The sequence below is a fragment of the Phycodurus eques genome, chromosome 8 (genome assembly GCF_024500275.1).
Source record: "Phycodurus eques isolate BA_2022a chromosome 8, UOR_Pequ_1.1, whole genome shotgun sequence".
Classification (NCBI taxonomy): domain Eukaryota; kingdom Metazoa; phylum Chordata; class Actinopteri; order Syngnathiformes; family Syngnathidae; genus Phycodurus; species Phycodurus eques.
In genome coordinates, this window is record NC_084532.1 from 27,114,537 (window position 1) to 27,135,646 (window position 21,110).

General features: G+C 42.0%; 2 protein-coding genes across 3 annotated transcripts; both read right to left on the reverse strand.

The window, feature by feature from the left end:
* Window positions 1–6,183: 6,183 nt before the first annotated feature.
* On the reverse strand, window positions 6,184–14,653 carry dio1 (iodothyronine deiodinase 1). Of its 2 annotated transcripts, none has more exons than XM_061683769.1 (5): window positions 14,553–14,653; window positions 12,640–13,127; window positions 11,341–11,484; window positions 9,351–9,550; window positions 6,184–7,966 (listed from the first exon to the last, which is right to left on the reverse strand). In XM_061683769.1, exons 1-5 carry the CDS (start codon window positions 14,651–14,653, stop codon window positions 7,901–7,903), a joined length of 999 nt encoding a protein of 332 aa, XP_061539753.1. In that variant the 3' UTR covers window positions 6,184–7,900. The 2 variants fall into 2 exon arrangements, with proteins under 2 accessions (XP_061539753.1, XP_061539754.1); XM_061683770.1 differs by lacking the exon at window positions 14,553–14,653 and adding an exon at window positions 13,991–14,071.
* Window positions 13,050–20,974, reverse strand: rex1bd (required for excision 1-B domain containing). Its single transcript, XM_061683771.1, has 6 exons — window positions 20,528–20,974; window positions 20,032–20,114; window positions 18,789–18,993; window positions 15,112–15,203; window positions 14,930–15,036; window positions 13,050–13,127 (listed from the first exon to the last, which is right to left on the reverse strand). Exons 1-5 carry the CDS (start codon window positions 20,528–20,530, stop codon window positions 14,964–14,966), a joined length of 456 nt encoding a protein of 151 aa, XP_061539755.1. The 5' UTR covers window positions 20,531–20,974; the 3' UTR covers window positions 13,050–13,127; window positions 14,930–14,963.
* Window positions 20,975–21,110: the final 136 nt, after the last annotated feature.

A 21,110-nucleotide genomic window follows, 5' to 3' on the forward strand; every position in this document is an offset into this window, starting at 1 on the left:
AGCATTCTCAACTGGCATATTGTACACATTTCAAGAAAATGCAATTACTGTATAATGGAAATTTTGACACCAGGTGTCTGAGCCATGAAACTTTCCAGGAACAGCCATCTCTGCCTTTCTGTGATCCCTCTTGTCGCAATCTGCTGATGACACATTATCATCTTACAAACAGCGATACCAAGAGACTGGAAGACTCACAGAAAGGCAATACAAGGCATTTTTGTAAATATATTGATTCATCCTGCAATTTCACCCCAAAGCATACTATGCTGAATGTTTTGTGAGTTATGTACGTACTGTGTGTGACGAATTGCACTGCTTATATTTCACCGAGGACCCTCAATGTCACAGTAAGCTGCATTTCCGGTTCGATGGTATAGTTGCATCCAATCCAAAAATCTTTTACACATTGTTGCATACAGTACAAATTTTAGGATTGTAACTTTTTTTTATTTTTTTAGAACGTGAAATATTTTTGACATTTGTTCACATAGTGTGATATCTTGTATTTTCAAATCACACCAAAAAATACATATATATTTTTAAGTCTAAATATTTTGGCATATTTAATAATAATTTGCTATCTGTTAAAGTCCCAAAAACTGAAATTAAAAAAATAGCACTCTTTTAAAAGGCAAAACATTTTTCCAATACTGCAGTGCACTGATTCTCAATTGGTGGGTCGCATACAGCTGGTTAAAATTTACACATATATACCTATTTCAGATTTTATTTCTGTACAGTACAGCATAATACATTCCCACAATATGGATAGGGTTTCAATACAGGTTTAGGGTTTCAAATTTGGGTTTAAACAGAATTTTAGGGTTTCAAAACGGGGTTAGCGTTTACAATTACAGTCTCAAATTAGGGGTTTGTCTTTAAACGAGTCACTGATGGTGTAGTGGTACACTCGCCTGACCTTGGTGCAGGCAGTGTGGGTTCAGTTCCCATTCAGTGACGGTGCGAACGGTTGTCCGTGTCTATATGTGCCCTGCGACTGACTGGCGACCAGTTCAGGGTGTAGTCTGCCTTTCGCCCGAAGCCAGCTGGGATAGGCTCCAGTGCCCCGCGACCCTAACCAGCAGAAGCAGCGTTGAAAATGGATGGACGGAAGGTTTAAAGACCGTGTTAGGGTTTCAAATTAGGGATTGAAAACAGTTAAGGTTTCAAATTCAGGTTTCACCACGGTTAGGGTTTCCAAACGGCTAGGATTTCAAATTAGGATTCAAAGAGAGTTTTAGGTTTTCAAAACAGAGTGAGGGTTTCAAATTAGAGTTTTAAGAGATTTTTAGGGTTTCTAAATAGGGTCAGAATTTCCAATTAGGGTTTCAAAACAGGGGTTAGTATTTCAAATTAGGGTGTGAAAAGATGGTTAGGCTTTCATTACAGGGTTAGGGTTTCAAATTAGGGTTTAAAGAGAGTTTAAGGGTTGAAAACAGGGTTCGGTTTTCAATACAGGGTTTGAAAACAGGGTTAGGGTTTCAAATTAGGACTTAAAGACAGGGTTCGGGTTCCAAACTAGGATATCAAAACAGGGTAGGGTTCACAGTGAGTTTTAGGATTTCAAATTAGTGTTTCAAAAACAGGGTCTGGGTTTCAAATTAGGGTTTACACAGTTTTAGGGTTACTAAACAGGGTTTCAAATTAAGGTTTCAAAACAGGGTTAGTGTTTCAAATTAGAGTTTAAAGAGATTTTTAGGGTTGGGTTTCAAAGTAGGTTTAAAAAACAGGGTTGTAATCTTCCGCAAATTATTTGGCAACATATTGGAATAAAAAGAATAAGAATGATACACATCTATTTACTCAAATGTCAAAAATTATTTGAATTTTTTACAGAGACGTCTGGAAATAATTAGTGTCTGGAAAAAATATGGCATTTTGAAATTCTAATATGTTGGAACCCGGGCCCAAGACGCACACACCAGAAGGAGCAGTGCAATGTCCACTGAATTGAGGCAAAAAAAAAAAAAAAAAAAAAAAGTCATTTTTTTGTTGTTTACATTTTATATATGGCATTGCAGTAAGTTATTATAAAGTACAATATTGTAAAGCGTGTTTTTTTTTTTTTTTGTAAATTAGAAAACACATTACAAACATGTTTGTTCTTTTTCTCCCATTCATTTTAATTGGGAAAGATGATTTGAGATATGCATGTTCCGAGTTACGTGCGTCGTCACGGAAGGAATAAAAACAAATTTTGTGTTTCGGGCTTGTGTATTGCACAAGTTAAAAAGTACATGAATACATTTGAAAAGGGTTTGAAAACAGTTCCTAAAGATGAAATGCAAATTGAATTAAAAAGCGAAATATAACTGAACTCCACCGAGGCAGTCCTTTTTTCTAGCACCACGAGAAGGAGCCCGTGCACCACACTCTTGAGACTCGCCGGCCAATAGAAAGCCTGTTTACGTCACCCAAGACGTTGAACTTGCCGGCGTACGTTTTCTGGCTCGGTGCAGAGTCCAACCAGTCCAACTAGTCCAACGCCGGCGTAGAAGCGAGCTGATAGGGCGCCGGAAGTGACCCGGTTGGGTGGCAGCCAAACTTCCTGTGAAACGAGAGCCCGACCAACGTATGCGCCGGCATCACAAACGGAGCTCTGTTCACTTCCTCATCCTAATTATACCCTCAGTAATAATAGATGCTGTTGCCCCGGTTTTGTGTCCGCGGCACAGAGCTTCCTTTGTGGACCTCGCCATTGACTTCCACTTGTGTTGTGGCAAATTGGCAAAATCAACGCTCGATATTTGTGAAGAACACAAAACCAACCAACAACAAGTGTGGGCGGGACAGCAACAAAACACAAAGGGAGCAAAATCTGTTTAGGCCATGTTTTTACATGAAACGTTATCCATTCATCCATTTGATCACCCTCATTAGTTTCCGTTTGTTCACATTTCAAGCAACACAGCTCCACACCGAAAGTAATGTTCTTTTTAAATCGTTTTTAATTGAGTTGAGCTATTCCCCCCCCACGCCAAAAAGAAAACAAAAACATTTAGAGATCATATACAGTACATGCTTTTCATTGGAGAGTGACAATCTATTACAGGAGAAGTGGGATTGCATCGCATTCTCCAAAGTGCATGACCCATGTGGGACACAGATCAGATTGTTTCCAGACGGTAAACAAAGCCCGGAGAACATGACCGAGCTCTGTACTGCACTGTCAGTACAGGAAGCACTGCTGTTTGGGGGGGGGGGGGGGGGGGGAAGAAAAAAAGAAAGATAAAAAAAAAAAAAAAAAGAAAATTTTTTAAAGGGATTTTTTCCAAAAGCACTTCTGTACTTATAGCCTCATAAATGATAACAGAATTAAAACTCAACACAGGCTGAGGGTTAGGGACAGCAACAAGTATTTGTACCCGATTACTCGGAGGAGCGCAGAAGCCCAAACCCGGCCGGCGGCCATGTTTCTGTATGCGGTATGTCCCTGTACTCCACAACGAACTTGGTGAACCTGTCGATCCTGGCGAGGTCATCGGAGTCGCACGGCAGCTTCGAGTCGCCCGCCTTTTAGCAGCGATAGCGCACGGGCCTCTTGAAGCACCGAAGCAAATTATCGCCATCGTTTGAATCGTTTCAAGGAAGAACTCCATTGCTGCGAGTAATACAGCACAGCTAGCTCCACGAGGCTTATTATAAGCCGAACTAGCTCAGGGATGAGCGTCAAATTTCGAAGACTCTCGTGAGCGTCGGGATTTGAGCTCTTTTCCAAAACGCGACAAATCCATTTTGGGTGATTCTGAGAAAATGGAATTCATTGACACAGATATGCAAATGTTACAAGCAGGAGTTTGATCAAATCCTTTGGCTAAGTGGGAACAGGTGACACTCATAGAGTCTGATCCGGTATCTTTCAATTTGGCTTTTATCTTGTTTTACAAATGGTTCTTTCATTTTCTGTACTTAAACAAAGTCTCGATAATCCACTTATTCTTTTCTAAATGTGCTTTTACAGTTATGGACATGATACGACAATGTAGTCAATGTTCAGTTTGTATAACTAAATTAGCTGTCCGCTGAAAATAACACGCCTTCCCGTGAGGAAGCAGAGTCTGGGTTCTCTGAGGCGGGCTCTCCCATCTCTGGGGTCGAGGTCACCGAGGTGGTTCAAAAGCTCCTCGGTGGCAAGGCCTCGGGCGTGGATGAGATTCGCCCGGAGTTGTTGTTGTGGTGCTGTCCTGGTTGACACGCCTCTGCAACATCGCGTGGACGTCGTGGCGACAGTGCCTACGGATTGGCAGACTGGGGTGAGGGTCCCCGAGGGTGTGTTCCAACTACAGGGGGATCGCACTCCTCAGCCTCCCTGGTAAGGTCTATATTCAGGGGTGCTGGAGAGGAGGGTCCGTCGGGAAGTCGAATCTCAGATCCAGGAGGAGCGGTGTGGTTTTCGTCCTGGCCGTGGAACGGTGGACCAGCTCTTCACCCTCGGCAGGGTCCTCGAGGGTACATAGGAGTTCACCCGAGTTTCCTCCGCAGGGTGTCCGGGCTCTCCCTTAGAGATAGGGGGAGAAGCTCGGTCATCCGGGAGGATCTCAGAGTAGAGCCGCTGCTCCTCCGCATCGAGAGGAGCCAGACGAGGTGGCTGGGGCATCTGATTCGGACGCCTCCCCGGTGAGGTGTTCCCGGGGACGGCCCAGGACACACCGGAGAGACTACGTCTCCCGGCTGGCCTGTGAACGCCTCGGGATCCCCCCCGGAAGAACCGGATGAAGTGGCCGGGGAGAGGGAAGTCTGGGCGTCCCTGCTAAAGCTACTGCCCCCGCGACGCGACCTCGGATAAGCGGTCGAAAATGGACGGATGGATAGTCATTCGCATTCCCTGTTGTCATGTGACTCATTAGCTCATAAAGAGTCGTTTCTTGAGTTGTCCATTGAAAAATGTGACATACTGTACATACAGTGGATATAAAAAGTCCACACACCCCTTTTTTTGTGATCGAAAATAGTAAGCAAGATGAACCATTTCAAAACATTTTACACCATTAACGTGACCTTTAACTTGTACAACAACAAAAAAAGATATATAGAAAGAAACAACTGGTTGCACAAATGTGCACACTTTCATAATTGGAGATGTGGTTGGGCTCAGAAATAACCAATCACATTCAAACTCGTTAAATGGGAGTCAGCATGACGCCATTGAAAGGGGCTCCCCCGATAAAGTTCAGCTGTTCTACTAGATTGTAGCTGGCCTTTTCGTCGTCACGGCACACGGCGCGGTCCGCCGAGTGCTTGCACGGCATCAGAGGGATCGCATTGTTCAAAGGGTGCAGCAGTGACATCGCTAAGAAGTTGGGACCGCCGCAAAACGGATAAAAGACGAGAAGGAAACTGGGCAGGGGAAACCAAGGTCGAACTTTTGGGACGTCATTCCGAAAGGTATGTTTGGTGCAAACACAACACTGCCCATCAACAACAACAAAATATCTGCAATTTGAACTGCAGTGTGTTATCCGCTATAAAAATTGAAATGCAGCTCTCTTATTCAAGCAGTTTTTGGGGTTTTCACGGTCGCAATGGAAATGCGCCAGAACAAGCTGCTACATGCGATGCGATAGAACTTCTTGCTTTAGAATTCGCACGGCATGTGGCTCGTTGCCCAAAGGTTCAGACTAAATGTCATTTTTACTGTCTGTGTGACAGAAGCAGCGCTAGTCAAGTGCATTTGCTCTGGAAATGCTCAAGAGCACGTGGTATTCATGATTGCCCCCCCCCCCCCCCCCCCATCACAGTACTATTCCACCTATTTTTGCTGTTCACCTCCTTCCACATTTCTCCACAGCTTCAAAACATTCCAATCTTCACCGCATCTTGGTAACAATTTTCCATATTCCCAAAATGTGTACTTTGCCCACACCTCCACATTTTTAGGGGGGCGGGGGGGAATCCAATTGAAATAAATGGAGACAGGTTCCAAATTTAATTCAACCTTCCGCATTTCAAAACTTCTTTCAAAGATTCCCACCATTCCAACATCGAACTTTTCAGATCATTCCTTCCCAAAATTCGCATTTTCCTTGACCAATTGACCAAATCACTTTTTCATATTGACCTAACCCTTCCACATTTTCCAACCAATTGAAACCATTCCAACTTGTAAATGTTCAGTTCATTCACGGCATCAACTGAAACAACAACTACGATCCTAATGATGAAACAAATCAGAGCCCCACATGAAACTGGAAACCAAATCCTTTATTGTGAGACAGCAATACAAAACGTATTCGACGTAAGATAGCCAACATCCATCACAGACGGCTCAACTTTTAAGCCTTCAAATTACGGCTACCGGAGGTTTGCGCCGCAATTGTCATGTAAAAAGCGGCCGAGTGTGAAAAGATTTGGCACATCTTTTGATTTGATGCTAATTGCCAATTCGCAACATCCCCAATGACAAAAATCAGTCATTCCTGAAAATGTCAAATCAATGAAGGCAATTTGGAGAGGCCCAATGTCACAATCTTCAACACCTTTATTAGACCAATGGTCATTTATTTAAAAAAAAGAAAAAAGAAAGCATTTAATGGGAACTATTTCAATATCCGTGAGCTCTTGACAAACAATTTGGAGCAGAAATTAGGGATTTTGTTTTGGGTTTTTTTTAAACCGGAAGCCCCTTTTTATACCCAAATTATACACGTCGGAAATGAATCAAACCCCAAAACTTGTTTTTCTGTTCAGGAATGCAAGTCAATCACTAAAGTTTGACATCTTCATCAAAAAATAATAATGTGCTTTACTGTCATACCGTCGGGAGTCGGTCAATGTACGAGCACTGGAATTCTCCGAAACGGCTGCTACAAGACAAAATGGCTGACTTCCTGTACAATTCCGGACACGCGTGCTTGAGATGTTTTTGTGCACCGTTACGATACGCACGTCCCGCCAGTTTTGGGTCGATCTGCGAAACTGGTACCCAGAGTTACATTTTATTTTATTTTTCCCCGAACTTTCTGCGAGTTGCTACCGAGTGAGAACTGGCTCCTTCAAATCAAAATGGCCGACTTCCTGTTCCGTTCCGGTGTCAAATCTGGCGTCCCTGCATTAATAAACTTGTGGTTTTGGGAAGAAAAGGCCTAATATTACAATAATAATAAAAAAAAAAAGACTTTTTTTTTTTTTTTAGCAGGTGTCTTTTCATGAAATTTTTTTTAAAACGTTGCATTTTGAAATTCACTCATTCATTTCACTTTACATCATCATCATCATATTTTAACTGAATCCTAGAAAAAAAAAGGATTATTTTAATCTGGTAGGATTGAGTTTTTTTTCATCCTGCCAAAAAAGGTCTTTAAGATTAAAGATAACTTTTTTTCTTGACGGAAAATAGAACTTTATTCTTACAACATTACAACTGTTTTCTTAAAAAAAATTGTCATCGTAACGTCGGCTTTTTTTCTGGAAAATAGACAACAGTCGGATTCTTGTGACATTTAGCGTAGTTGCTATGTGAAATTGCCGTTAGGCTCGTGAAGGCGTTCTTGGAGAAATGTGTCGCCTGGAAGGACTCAAAAAGTTGAAGAACCCCTTCCAGAAACGCATTGAAATTTGTTGCGCACCGCGAGTCTACGTTATCACGCTTAGGAACACTTCGTCATAGCTGAGAGCTGATCTCCAAAGTCTGCGTTTCACTTTATCAGGGCACAGAGTCCGCGCGGTTTAATCTGCAGCCATCACCAAGAAACACAGACGAGCCGAGACGAGCCAGCTCAGTCATCACGCGAGTGTTTTTGAGCGTGTGCGTGCGTGCGTCGCCGGGGGGGGGGGGGGGGGGGGGGCCCGCCGGCTGGTGAACGATGAAAAAAAAAAAACGATGAGTTAAGTGGTGCTATGTAAGTATTAGTGACCTGGCTGAATAGGGAGTCTGCTGGGCAGAGAGGCGTTTTCCTTCCTACTTCATCTTCTCCAGCACCGAGCGCACCTCCAGCGGGCTGTAGCCCCAAGGCCCCATGCCTCCCTGCGGAACACACACACACACACACATTACAATCAAATCTCCGTCAGAGTTCACGGTGGCTCCAATATCGGCGATAATTCAGTTAACCTTGTCAATTTATTTCATATTATTCCCGTGCATTCCCGGAAATTCCCGCCAATCCGCATGGAAAGGTTCCAATTTGAACACCCGCATTTTGCAACGCTATCTAGGTAGTATAAATACACGCATTTTAAGATATCGGTGTTTTTTTTCCCCCCCGCCGGCAAGGTATGTTTATTTTATTTGAAGGAATCTCACCAAGTCAGAATATAGTAATTTTGCCGAAATGAAGTACTTTGCAATATATTCCTCATTTCATGACTTGTTACATTTGCGTCTATGTTTGAAGTCCAGTTTATGCAGTGTAGAATAACAGAAAAGACCGCATTAACAATACGGGAGTGACGCATTCTTTTGGCACGGCTCGTTTTCACCCTGCGGCCGAGCCAAAGAATTCCTGAGCTATCTGCGGCGCTCCCTCGGCTCCTAGACACGCGATCGCGTGAGCCGAGGGACGTCGACGCCCTCCCGGCCGAGCTTCTAATCGCGGCATTTGCATGGAGGAGGGACGACGTGAACGTAACACCAAAATGCTCCTTTCGCTTCTTTTCGAAGCAAACTCTCGAAATCAGGATGACGTGCAACTGCGGAACCTCAAAAGTCCAACACGGAAAACCCTTTCCTCGTGGGATGCGATGGAAACAGAAATCATCTTTTCTCGGGTGAATTTCCCCTTGAGGAATTATAATGAGTGTAATAGAAAATAAATCAATAAAACTGTTGCCATCATACAACATTTATAATTGAAATGTAGGACTTCCTTTTTCCCCTCCTGATACCAGAGAGGCTTTGAACGTCAAAAGAAATAAGAATTGTTTTTTGTTGTTGGTGAAAATAAGTGCTTCCTCTTGTCTAAACAAAATTCACTTAGAGAAATCCTATACTGTATATTAATTATACATCACTCTGGAAATCTGAAATTAGTTATTCAGTCAGAATTATGCTAAAATGAGCCACTTAGAATCAGCGTGAGCTAAATCCCCCCAACATTATTAGTTTCTCTGATTATACTATTTAAAGGTAATGGGATGTGTAGAATGAAGATTTTTGTTTGTTTGTTTGTTTTATGCTTTGAACTACCGACAACATACTCCAAACAAATATTGTCATTTTGAGCGTTTATTTGCAGAAAATGAAAAATTGTCACAATACCCACAGAGCTCCGGTGTTTTGTTGGTGTCTTTATTTGTTTCCAGAGTCACGTGTATTGTATTTACAGTACTACATATACTACTGTTTATAAAGGTTTGGGTGTCTCTAAGACGCGTCCTTTGCCAAGTGTTGCGTTGAAAGCGGGGCTCACCTTGTAGAGGACTTTGCCCTCGCGCAGCACGTAGAGCCTCTCGGGCAGCGCGCCGTACTCCGTGGACGCCGTGTTGCTCATTTGGTCCACCACCACGGGGCAGAGCGGATCCTCCCTGATGAGGATCTGCGCCGCCGCCATCCTGTCCTCCAAGCTCCGGTGCTTCCGGACTTGAATGTTGTTGGTGAAGGCCCAGCCGTCTGAAACCAAACGGTTCAGCAAACCGCCTGTTCATCACGGGAGATACGTCCCAGACGGCAAATTCGCAACACATTTCGCGCTACCTACAGCGACGCACACTGTACAGCGGTAGCTTGACTCACAAGTGATCAAACACGGATGTTTTATTTGCGTTGCGAGCGAGCTTCCGATACGCTGGGATAGGCTCCAGCAGCCCGCCACCCTAGTGAGGATAGGCGGTAAAGAAGATGGATGGAAGGATGGTGTCAGGAGGTGGTGAAGCATAAAGCTGTTCCGCGATCTTCATCACATGTGATGTCAGGGCGACTGGCCTGGAGTAATTTAGCCCACCAGGATGTACCGTAATTTCTCGTGTATAATGCGCACCGCACCCCCCCCCCCCCCAAATTTGTCAAAAGTCAATAGTGCGCATTATACATGGGTATAGGGGCAAATAGAAAAAGATTTTCACATTTTATAAATGTATGCCGCCATCTAGCGGTTATGAAAAAGCTGTACACTTTCATTCCAAAATGAATCATGTTCAACCTATATTTCATTGAATACACTACAAAGACAGGACATTTAACGTTCAAACTGATAAACTTTGTTTTGTTTTTTTAGCAAATAATCGTTAACTTAAATGTTTATGGCTGCAACAGGTTCCAAAAAAGCTGGGACAGGTGGCAAAAAAGACTGACTTTGGGAACAGGCGGGTGCCATGATTGGGTAGAAAAGGAGCTGCCCTGAATTGCAAGCAAAGATGGGGCGAGGTTCACCTCTTTGTGAACAAGTGCGTGAGAAAATAGTCCAACAGTTTAAGGACAACGTTCCTCAACGTACAATCGCAAGGAATTGAGGGACTTCGTCGTTTACGGTCCATAATATCGTCAAAAGGTTCAGAGACTCTGGAGAAATCACTGCATGGAAGCGGCAAGGCCGAAAACCGACATCGAACGTCCGTGACCTAACGTTGGCCGTTGGGGTTAAGGGGAGCAATATTCAGAGACGTGAATGAGCGATTGCTGAAGTCGTTGAAAAACTGGTTAAGCTGGTTTGCTCTCAACACATTCTCCCCAGTGGTGGAACCATTCTAAGAACTGCATCCGGAGCTAGTTAGCTTTATTAAAAACACTTAGGCGGTTTTGGGTGGCTGGGGCGTTTCCGTCCAATGGGGAACATTCTTTGGCTAAAAGAGTAAATTGAATTACAAGCTGGGTCACGGAAGGAATTTCACTTGGAAGTCAAGGTACCACTGCATTCCAAATCAATTTTCTCTTATGAGGTTAACTGAAATGCTATTAAAGTTAAGTGAGGCCCAACAACAACAAAAAGCATCCACATTTTTTGGGCTCAAATTGTTAATACCGAAAAACAGCATTGTAATGTCTACAAAACAAACATAAGAAAAACTTGTTTTTTTTTTAAATGTATAATTACTGCACCTGCTGCGGCATTTGCGTCTCGGATGGATGCCTTTAAGGGGTGTGGCCTAGTGAATGACGCCAGGAGCCGGAGTCAGTTCGCGTGCGAGCGTCTGGGCGCCGGTGGTGGCCTACATTCTCATTTTGTATTTGCGTGTTTATTCAATTGAGTTGTACAAGATATTGGTCACGTTAATGACGGAAAGTGTTTTTCCACGATTTATCTTGGGTCTCATTTTTTAATATCACAAAAACGTGGCACGTCAATACGGGCGTTTCGAGTTTTGAAATCCACTGTACGTGTGCATGGGATGATGCAGATGGCAAAAATGCATTGAAATACTGCGATAATGGGAGTGTTTTGCGGCACGCGGCCGGCGGCCCACCGGTTGAGTGGGCCTCCTCGATGTAGACCACCAGAAAGTCGGCCACGTCGCCGAAGTCCCGGACGAGCTGCTTGAACAGGTCCAGCTTGAACATGAACGGCGGTCAGGAGCAACTTCCGAAGCTCAACACCAGAGGCCTCGAACCTGCACGCGCAGCAAGGAGGGAGTGGAGATTCACGCGGGCTGCGTAGCAACGGGTGGATAATTCCGTTCATTCGAAAACAATTAGTTCAGGAAACTTTGTTGTTTTATCGAAGAAACGGTTTCACATGTAAAACAAACAATTGAGGGTCAGCTGAATTCGTGGTTCATTTGTGAATACTACAACTTGAGAAATATCAGCAGTTATTTTTATTTCATCACATTCTTGTTTCAATTGCTATAAATCAATGACGAATACTGCATTCATATGTATTTAATCGTTGACAAACCTTAACGGCCATTAAATCAATTATGAATGATACATTTAAAGAGATTTTACTCCGTTTTATTTGAAAATGTATTGTTTTACGAAAAAAAGATCTTTCTTTAATGTAAAACATTTTGTTTTTTTTATGTTTTAATTATTGGTTCATTCATTCTCATGAATTATGAATACTACAACTGAAAAAAACTTTTTTACATCAAATAAAAATAGCACTTTTTTATTTAATCAAATTCTTCTAAGACAAACCATATATCAATTCTAATGTATTCGTGTGTATTTAATCACTGGCAAATTGATTATCATTATGAATTACGAGTGTTACATTTAAGAGAATTCTTTTGACTAAATTAAAATACGTTGGTCAAATTAGAATTGGATATTTTGTATTTAATGAAAGCATTCGAACGGGGAGGGTCGCAGTTTGAACTTTTTCTGCAGTTGCTCGATAAATAAATTATAAATTGCTTACAGAATTGTTCGCATCACTACAGTTGTTACGAATATATATATATATATATATATATATATATATATATATATATATATATATATTTATTTTTTTTTTAAACACACACACACACAACACTCATCATAGGTTTGTTATTTTCCAGACTGTTAAGTTGGTTTGAAGTTTTTGAAGCGGCGCCTCCTTTGAAATAGGAAGAGGTTTCATTTCCCCGCGTGATCAAGAACATGTCCCTCTTGTAAAAAGGAATATGGACTTCCTAACCATTTTCGTAATGCCATGTCGTGCTCACCCACGCTGCAGAATGGTTCCATTTCCAACCCCACCGCCGCCACCGACCTCATCTAAAGCGCTGCCCCATACGTCTGTTGGAAACCAAAGAAAACGGGACCGAAATTTGCCTTACCGTTGAAGAAGTTGCAGATGCTGCTCTGCTGCTCGTCCATGGAGACCACGGGCGAGTCCGGAGCTCGTTCCCCCACGAACGCCTTCTGTCCCAGCGACGCCCACATGTGCGCCGCGGCCGTTTTGACGAACGTGTGGGTCAGGAACGTGGGGCCCCAGTCGTCGTACGTGAAACTGGGATTCTTGTTCATCGTGGTCCTTTCGTTCATCTTCAGGATCGCCTCCTTGGCCAAGGCTGGCGAAATCAAGTGCACGGCGCGCAGGACGACGTTCAAACACAGCACGTAGAGTAACATGAAGCCGGTTCGGACGTACAGGCGCACCTTTTGCACGAGCATGACCGCAGCGGCCGCGACCGAGTCGCCGAGTGGGAGGCGAGCGTGTTTGGAGAGCCGGGAAATAGCGCGCGATGCCTTCACGGGAGGAGGCGTCCGCTTCCGCCTGCAGCGCGCGACGCCTTCACGCGCAGCTCGGAATTTCGAAAGCCACCTGTTGCGGAAAGTTACACGACAGCACGTAAGCGACCGTTTCGACGTTTGGGCTCGCTTACCAATGCCCTGCAGTAATTTGTTATTTTTCTTTTTTTCTAGAAAAAAATAATAATAATATAATTAAATCTTTTTTTTTTAATCGAAAAAAAAAACATTTCTATTTTTTTTTTTATCTAAAGAAAATGTTTTTTCCCATTTTTTTTTTTTTTAAATCAAAAAATAAAAACACTCTCTTTGACAACGGTTTTACGCCCCCGCCCCCAAAAATAAAACTATTATAAGCCAATGTAAACTTATACAGTGGTGACCATGGAAGGATGCAATTTTCCACAATTTTGTTACAATTCTTAGTATAAACCTGAAAGTGGCAAATTTGTAAAATGATCTTTTTAAAAAAAAAAAAAAAAAAAAAAAAGCATCCCTTTCTGGCCACCACACCACTTGTGGGCACAATATGGTGGCAAAGCACTACTTTTCTATTACATAGGGCTTGGAGTACACAAATAGCGCTGCAGCAGTTATTTTAATAATAGATTAATCTGTCAGTCAGTTATTTTCCGATTCATCGACGACTACACCATTGCAAATTGACAGTGCAGAAAATACACAAACACGATTCTGACTCAGTTCCTGGTTCGTCCCGTAACGTCAGAAAATCGGAAAAGATTTCACCATTGTTTTCCAAAGTAAAAAGCAGATGATTGCCAATGTCTTATTTTGATTATACAAAAAGATGATTAGCCTGCTTTTATGGAGGACTAAAAAATAAAAAATAAAATTCTCTAAACGATGACTCAGTTAGCAAAACAGTTATCGATTCATTCCCAAATCGGTTAGTTGTCAATGAATCGATTGTAGTACCGCTAAACACGAGCCATAGCCAAAGATTTAGGACGAAGGCTGCAGTAGAAGATCCTCCTCCCACTTCAACATAGAACACTGCCTGGAGATTAGTCTTGAATTCACGCTCGTAACTCGGTGCGGATAATGCCATTCGTCCATTCCAGCCTCTCCCCTCGGAAAATGTGTTTCATGAGAAAAACAGCTCTCTGCACTTTATAAATCACAAAAGCATACGGTAATAATATAATTCAACTGAATAAGTTTTTGTCGCACTTTGGCCTTCACCTGTGCTGCTCAATCTGGTGTGCACGCTTTGGCCACCTGGAGGCAGTAGAAGACAAGACAGATGGGTATACCGTACATTGAGCCGTCTAACTCCTCTCCATCAGTACGACACTAATAACAGCCGTTCTTCGCAGAGGATCAAGAAAATATGCATTAGTATTGCTATATGCTCCGTGTACGTGTGTTCTAGCAACATTTATATCCCTTGCTTAAAAGGTGACAAAGGCGCCACACGGATGCAAAAAAAAACTCCTCTAAGTTGGGTCACTTGTAACGTAGCCCTTTATGTACCCACTTTGATGCCCCTCGCATGTGGGGAAGGAGACTCCCAGTCACCGATGCACTTTTCAGGCGTTGATCGAACACTGGGAGAACAGCAAAACGAAACGAGCACATTCACGCGGGCGCTGCTGTCGACCGCAGCCCACGCCCAGACACTCACGCAGATTCGCTGATGTCACGCGTAGACACCCCACCAGGCCCCGCCTCTTAAAGGGACACGCATGTACACACACACACACACACTACAATAAATACAGTATTTTCTGTACATTGTATGCTTGCAATTTTTTGGGGGCGTGTTGAAGTACATTAACAATGTGCTTAACAGTGAAACTGCAATGATATTTGCCTTTACATATTTACACCAAAAGAACAATATGAAAAGCTGACTTGTGGCAATCGGACCAAAGGAGGTCTCCGCCTGTCAATCACTCTCCTCGGAGTCGTACTTGAAGTCCTGCATAATCTCGCTGAGCGCCTCGTGGGTCTTGATGATCCTGAACAATCCCAGCACGCAAGTACGTCAGCTTAATGAGTCATGCGGTAACCACGGCGACGGCGACGGCCCTCACTCGTGTTTGAGCTGCTGGATGGTCTCCTGACAGGTGTCCTGCTCTTCCGGGCGGTCCTGAGCCCGCTGCCTGGCCAGCTGCAGTTGAGCTGTCTGAACGCAAAGCACAAGTCGAGTCTGTCGCGTATTCATCAAAAACAAACAAAAAACAAAAAACACAAACAAACAAAAAAATGGTGGTCTTAGTCCTAAAAAATATTTGATATTATTTTAAGTAACATTATACACAGTTTAAACATGAACACTGCACTTAGCTGTAGGAAAATGAAAATATAGATAGAAAATTTTAAAGTTACATGAAAATGGACCTAAAAAAAAAACCATGTTATTAAAGACTAACTGCAAATGTATTGCACTTCAAAGTTAAATACAACGGAACTGTGCATAGGCCGTGATTCATTTGAAGAAGCCCGCAAACGACCCTTTTTTGCAACACGGCACATAAAAGCCAAATATAAATCGTGCCTAATTATATGTTTAAAACCAAAAGGTTCTGAAAGATTTAATCCAAGAAGTAGGAGCAGTATAGTTTGCGACGTTAGTCTAATGGAACAGTTGCCTCAGTCATACTTGCACTTTTTCGTAAAACAAGACAAAAAAAAAAACATTTTTTTGTCAGGATTTTGTATCGCAAGTTAAAAATGACTGACAATTGTGCTATTGTGTCAGCGATATACAACTGAACTGGACGGAGGCAGTGCTGCTTTTGTGTACCACTAGAGGGAACATAAATACCACTCGTGGTAAAATAGTATTGACTGCTATGATACGTGCCCAAGTACAGTTCAGTTATATTTAACTTTTCTGTTCAGTACAGCTGCATTTAATCTTTAGGAACAGGTTGCTTTTAGACATTTATTTCGGTACTATTTTAGTAACTTGTGCGCAATACATTTGAATGGAATCATTGACCACATTTGTTTAATTTCCCTATGTTTAAGCGCATTCCCAATGTCCAAACAGTGCACGGTGTTACAGTGGTCTGTAGTCATGTTTCCTCCCTATGGCAAAAAAATATTACACTTATTTAAATTACACATTTTATGGATAAAATACACTCATCATTGAAGGAAAAGAATAGTGAAATAAGATGAGCCAGTGGCCAATCAGTGTATATTTTGCATAAGAAATTAACAATATTAGTTATCACTAGGACAGAGAAGTTGTATTCATTGATTTATTTTTGTAATTGTATCACAAATGCAATATTGAGTCCTTTACTGTATTTTAAGATTGTATGCCCTCTTGTGGTGATTCTGAAAAATTTACTTAAATTACAAATAAACTTTGCCCTTCATCCTAGCAGAGACTCTTCTGTCACATAACACACCTGACACCTTCCTCCACCCGTTCCAACCTGCTTTGACCCGTTTCTTCACTTCCTGACCACACTCACCATTGCTCTGGACGGTTGACCCCAAGTATTTAAAGTCCTCCACCCTTGCTATCGCTTCTCCCTGTAGCCTCATTCTTCCCCCACCAGCCCTCTCATTCATGCACATATATTCTGTTTTACTTCGGCTAATCTTCATTCCTCTTCTTTCCAGTGCATGCCTCCATCTCTCTAACTGTTCCTCCAGCTGCTCCCTGCTTTCACTGCAGATCACAATGTCATCTGCAAACATCATGGTCCACGGGGATTCCAGTCTAACCTCATCTGTCAGCCTATCCATCACCACTGCAAAAAGGAAGGGGCTCAGGGCTGATCCCTGATGCAGTCCCACGTCCACCTTAAATTCTTCTGTCACACCTACAGCACACCTCACCGCTGTTCTGCTGCCCTCGTACATGTCCTGTATTATTCTAACATACTTCTCTGCCACTCCAGACTTCCGCATGCAGTACCACAGTTCTTCTCTGGGTACTCTGTCATAGGCTTTCTCTAGATCTACAAAGACACAATGTAGCTCCTTCTGACCTTCTCTGTACTTTTCCATCAACATCCTCAAGGCAAATAATGCATCTGTGGTACTCTTTCTAGGCATGAAACCATACTGTTGCTCGCAAATACTCACTTCTGTCCTGAGTCTATCCTCCACTACTCTTTCCCATAACTTCATTGTGTGGCTCATCAACTTTATTCCTCTATAGTTGCCACAGCTCTGCACATCACCTTTGTTCTTAAAAATGGGCACCAGTACACTTTTCCTCCATTCCTCAGGCATCTTCTCACGCACTAGAATTCTATTGAACAAGCTGGTCAAAAACTTCACAGCCACCTCTCCTAGATGCTTCCATACCTCCACAGGAATGTCATCAGGACCAACTGCCTTTCCATTTAGCACTAATCGGTACAAAAGCTTTGTAAAACCTATGTACGATATGCAGTATAGAGGCTATACTTTAACTACTGAGGGCAGTTTGTGTAGAAATCGTGTGTGAATGCCGAAGAGCTGACTTTGCACTGAAATGCTGTGGAATTGTTTCGTTTGTTTTAATTGTAGAATGTGAAACTTAAAATGTGGATGAGGTAACTTATGCAAAATATCAATTTTATTAATATCAATTTTATTGTGAACGTGTGGGAAAGTGATGAATCGTTCCTGAATGTGCTGAAGACTTCGGAGTTCGAATGGTCTGAATCGGTCCAGCTTCATATGTGATATAGTTCTTAATTTTGGAGTTTTAAGGAGACAAGTGCAGAATTGGAGCACTGCGGGAATCCTTGGACTGTCGAAAATAGTTTCCAAGAATTTTTTTCAATGAGCTGAACAGTTTGAATTTAGAATGAGAAAGATAGGGAACCTTTTTCGTTGAATGTATCGCTCACTCGAATGGAATTTTTGTCAAAGAGTCCGCGTCGCTTAATGCTGACAAATGATGCAAAACGCCATAGACAGGCTAACGCGGTGTTGCGGTGTCATAACCCTTTAACTAACGGATATTTGACCACAAACGGTGGAGCAACGCATGTAGACAGTATAACAAAACAGGCATATATTCTTTATCCTTTGCGAAGAACGACTTATAGTGTTGTACTGATGAGCTGTGAGGAGTTGAGACATCTCAATGAACAGCGTACCCCCCTGTTTGTGTATAAAAATACTCACAGGCCTATGTTCTTTATCCTGAGCCAAAAAATGACTAAGATTACTGCAGTTTAGTGAGTCAGTTGTGAAAGTCTTGTTCGTGCGTGTCTCTAAGTCAGTCTTATACAACTACCTGGTGGCCACACACCAGCAGCACAAGCAGTCCATGGAGCTCAAGCTCAAAATGGGGCAAAAACTCATTCTATTTAATTATGTCATTACTGTGTTTTTATAAAGTACAATATAATAGAGTGCTATTTGTCTTATTATGAAACAATTTTGTTTTGTTTTTGTTTTTTTGGGGGGGCGGGGGGGGAACTGGAACAGATGAATGACATTTCCACTCATTCCAATTTTTTCCCAAATGAATGTTTTTTTTCAATTGTTTTCTTTTTGTGTTTTATTTTCTGTTGGCCAAACCTACCCTGAAAAAACATATTCGCCATTTATCCCCGCTTATTCAAGAATTGTGGGGTTTAAAAATGTAATAACTATTTTTCCAGAGCAATTATAATGGGTGCCAGCTACCCGCAGTTTTTCGCTATTCGCGGTCCGGCCCGCCCCCTATCGCCCGCGAATAGCGGGGGTCTACTGCGAAAAGTAGCCATGTTAATAAACATTACAGAGTAGCTCAGTAGGCTTGAATTACCAGTTGGAGCTTGTGCTTCTCTTTGCACTGCAGCTTGTCGATGTGTTCCGAAAGGTCGGGCCGGTCCAAGTGGAGCCGGAACTTGTCCTTGATGTCCAGAACCTCCTTGGAGATGCCGCTGAAGGCCAGCGTGATCTGGTGCACGAGCTGCTTGTAGTGCTCGAAGTCATAGTGCGGGCCCGTCCTCAGGTAGGCCTCGTGTCCTCTGCAACAACAGGTAATCCAGCAGCTTCACTTCATCGCGCCTGGAAATTTGTATTTATCTATTACAAATAATGTATCTTTGTTCATCTATCTATGCCAGTGACATATAGTGAGAGGCAGAAGAATTTATCAACCTTAAATGAGCCAAGGTACATATTCTACACTGGGGGAAACTCTCACTGCACACAACCAAACAAAAAGGTCACAAAAAGTACTAGATGGAGTGGATATCAAAAGTCTACACACCCATGATCAAATGCCAGGTTTTTGTGATATTAAAAAAATTTGACAAATCATTTTAAAAATGACTATTAATGTGACCTGTAACTTGTACAACTCATCCATCTATCCATTTTCTGTGTAATTGTTTTTTTTTTATTTCAGAGGTGGTAAGTAAAAATAAACAACTGAGATATTGTGGTTACATAAGTGTGCACACCCTTTTATAACTCGGTAAATGAGTCCGCACACATCTGCCACAATTTAAATAAATTTAAGATGCTCTAGTAGGCTTTTCCTGATATATATTATGCTTTCTATCAGAAGCCAAAAGATTTTATGCTTACACTGACTGCTATTTTGAACTGTTCATAATTCCTTGCACCTTGTCTAAGGCTCCAGGTGCCGCTGAAGAAAAACAGCCCCTGAAGGTACTTTGTCCTTTTTTGGTTCATTTGCACCAAAAATTACCTTCTGGTATTACGGCCAAGAAAAATCCAACCTTGGTTTCATCGGATCATAACAAAACCTCCCAAAAATGTGGGAAAACTTGTTTTACCTCACAAAAACCTAACCTTTGAACAGGGGTGTGTAGACTTATATCCACTATAGATAGATGAACAAATGTAGATTATTTGTAGTAAATAAATAAATAAAATAAAATAAAATTGAGTGAAACCACTGATCCGTGAGAGAGATCATCAAGTGTGCGGTGAGAAATCAACCAAATTCCCTAAGTTGGTCCAAACATTATTATTTAAATCAAAATTGCATACAGTGCATGATACAATGAGATCAGCACCAGTATACACAAACGTACTCCTCAAAGAGTCGATAGGTCTCCAGACGCTCTGACTGCAGCTGGTAAAACCTTTGGATCAGCGCTTTGAAATCAGTGGAAACCTACAAGGAAATAGTCACGTTTCAAAAAGGGATTAGTAAAGAAGTACCAATACTTTATTCACTACTAAAGTAGATTTTGCAGGGCTGTGTACATTACTTGAGTACATGCAATCCATTATGCCAGGGTTTCAGAACAAGGTATTGTAAAGAACTGAGTAAAAATACATTTGTTCTTTTATAGTAGTACATTTCAGAGTCTGCACTTTTTTTTTTTTTACAGTAACTTTTACCAGTCTATTATTTTACACAAGTACGAATGTTTACGTATACGTGAGGACAAAGTGTGAATACTTCTTGCCACCTGTATAAAAAAATAAATAAATAAATAAAAAAGACTAGTTAATTATCTTAGCTTGTAGCACGTGCGTCGGTTTAAAAGTATCTACCGATAAACATATGACGTGCTTACTTACCATATTTACCTATTGGGAAATACACTTCGTGTCTTACAATGACGATAAAATAATTCTAATTTTGACAATCACGTTGTTGGTTTGTTTTATTTTCAGGCAAGTCATGAGACTGAGTAGACGCACACTTCCGTGTGGAAATGACGTCGTGCCAGTGTTAGTTTGAAGGGGCTTCAAGATAAAAGATTTGCTGACATCTTTCGCAATTCACCCATAAACTCTCAAAAATACTTATAATGAGGACGCGATGGCTAAAATCTTAGATTTCAAGCGAGACGTCTGCATGTCCACGTATGAGGATGTTGCAGCAGTGTTAAATACGCTATGACAATAACCATGCTTGTTAAATATGTTATCATATAACTGCTCAAAATCACGAATATACGAGTTTCTGATGAGGACACGATGATTATTCTTAACATCCGCTTTAGGCGAGACATCTGCCGGGGTGAGCGCGTTTCCGCGTGGAAATGACGTCACAGCAGTATTAGTTTGTGGGGGCTTCAAAATAAGAGTCACGTTACCGCTACAATCCATGTCTCCAGAAGTATTTGGACAGTGGCGCATTCGCCATAATGTCACTTTT

Bases quoted from the DNA above. Each gene is read 5' to 3' on its own strand.
- rex1bd (XM_061683771.1), bottom strand. The intron at 15,204-18,788 runs GTAATTCAAGCC...CTTTGCGTTCAG, and splicing joins AGAAGCACAAGCTCCAACTG to ACAGCTCAACTGCAGCTGGC. The intron at 15,037-15,111 runs GTGAGGGCCGTC...GGGATTGTTCAG, and splicing joins ATCCAGCAGCTCAAACACGA to GATCATCAAGACCCACGAGG.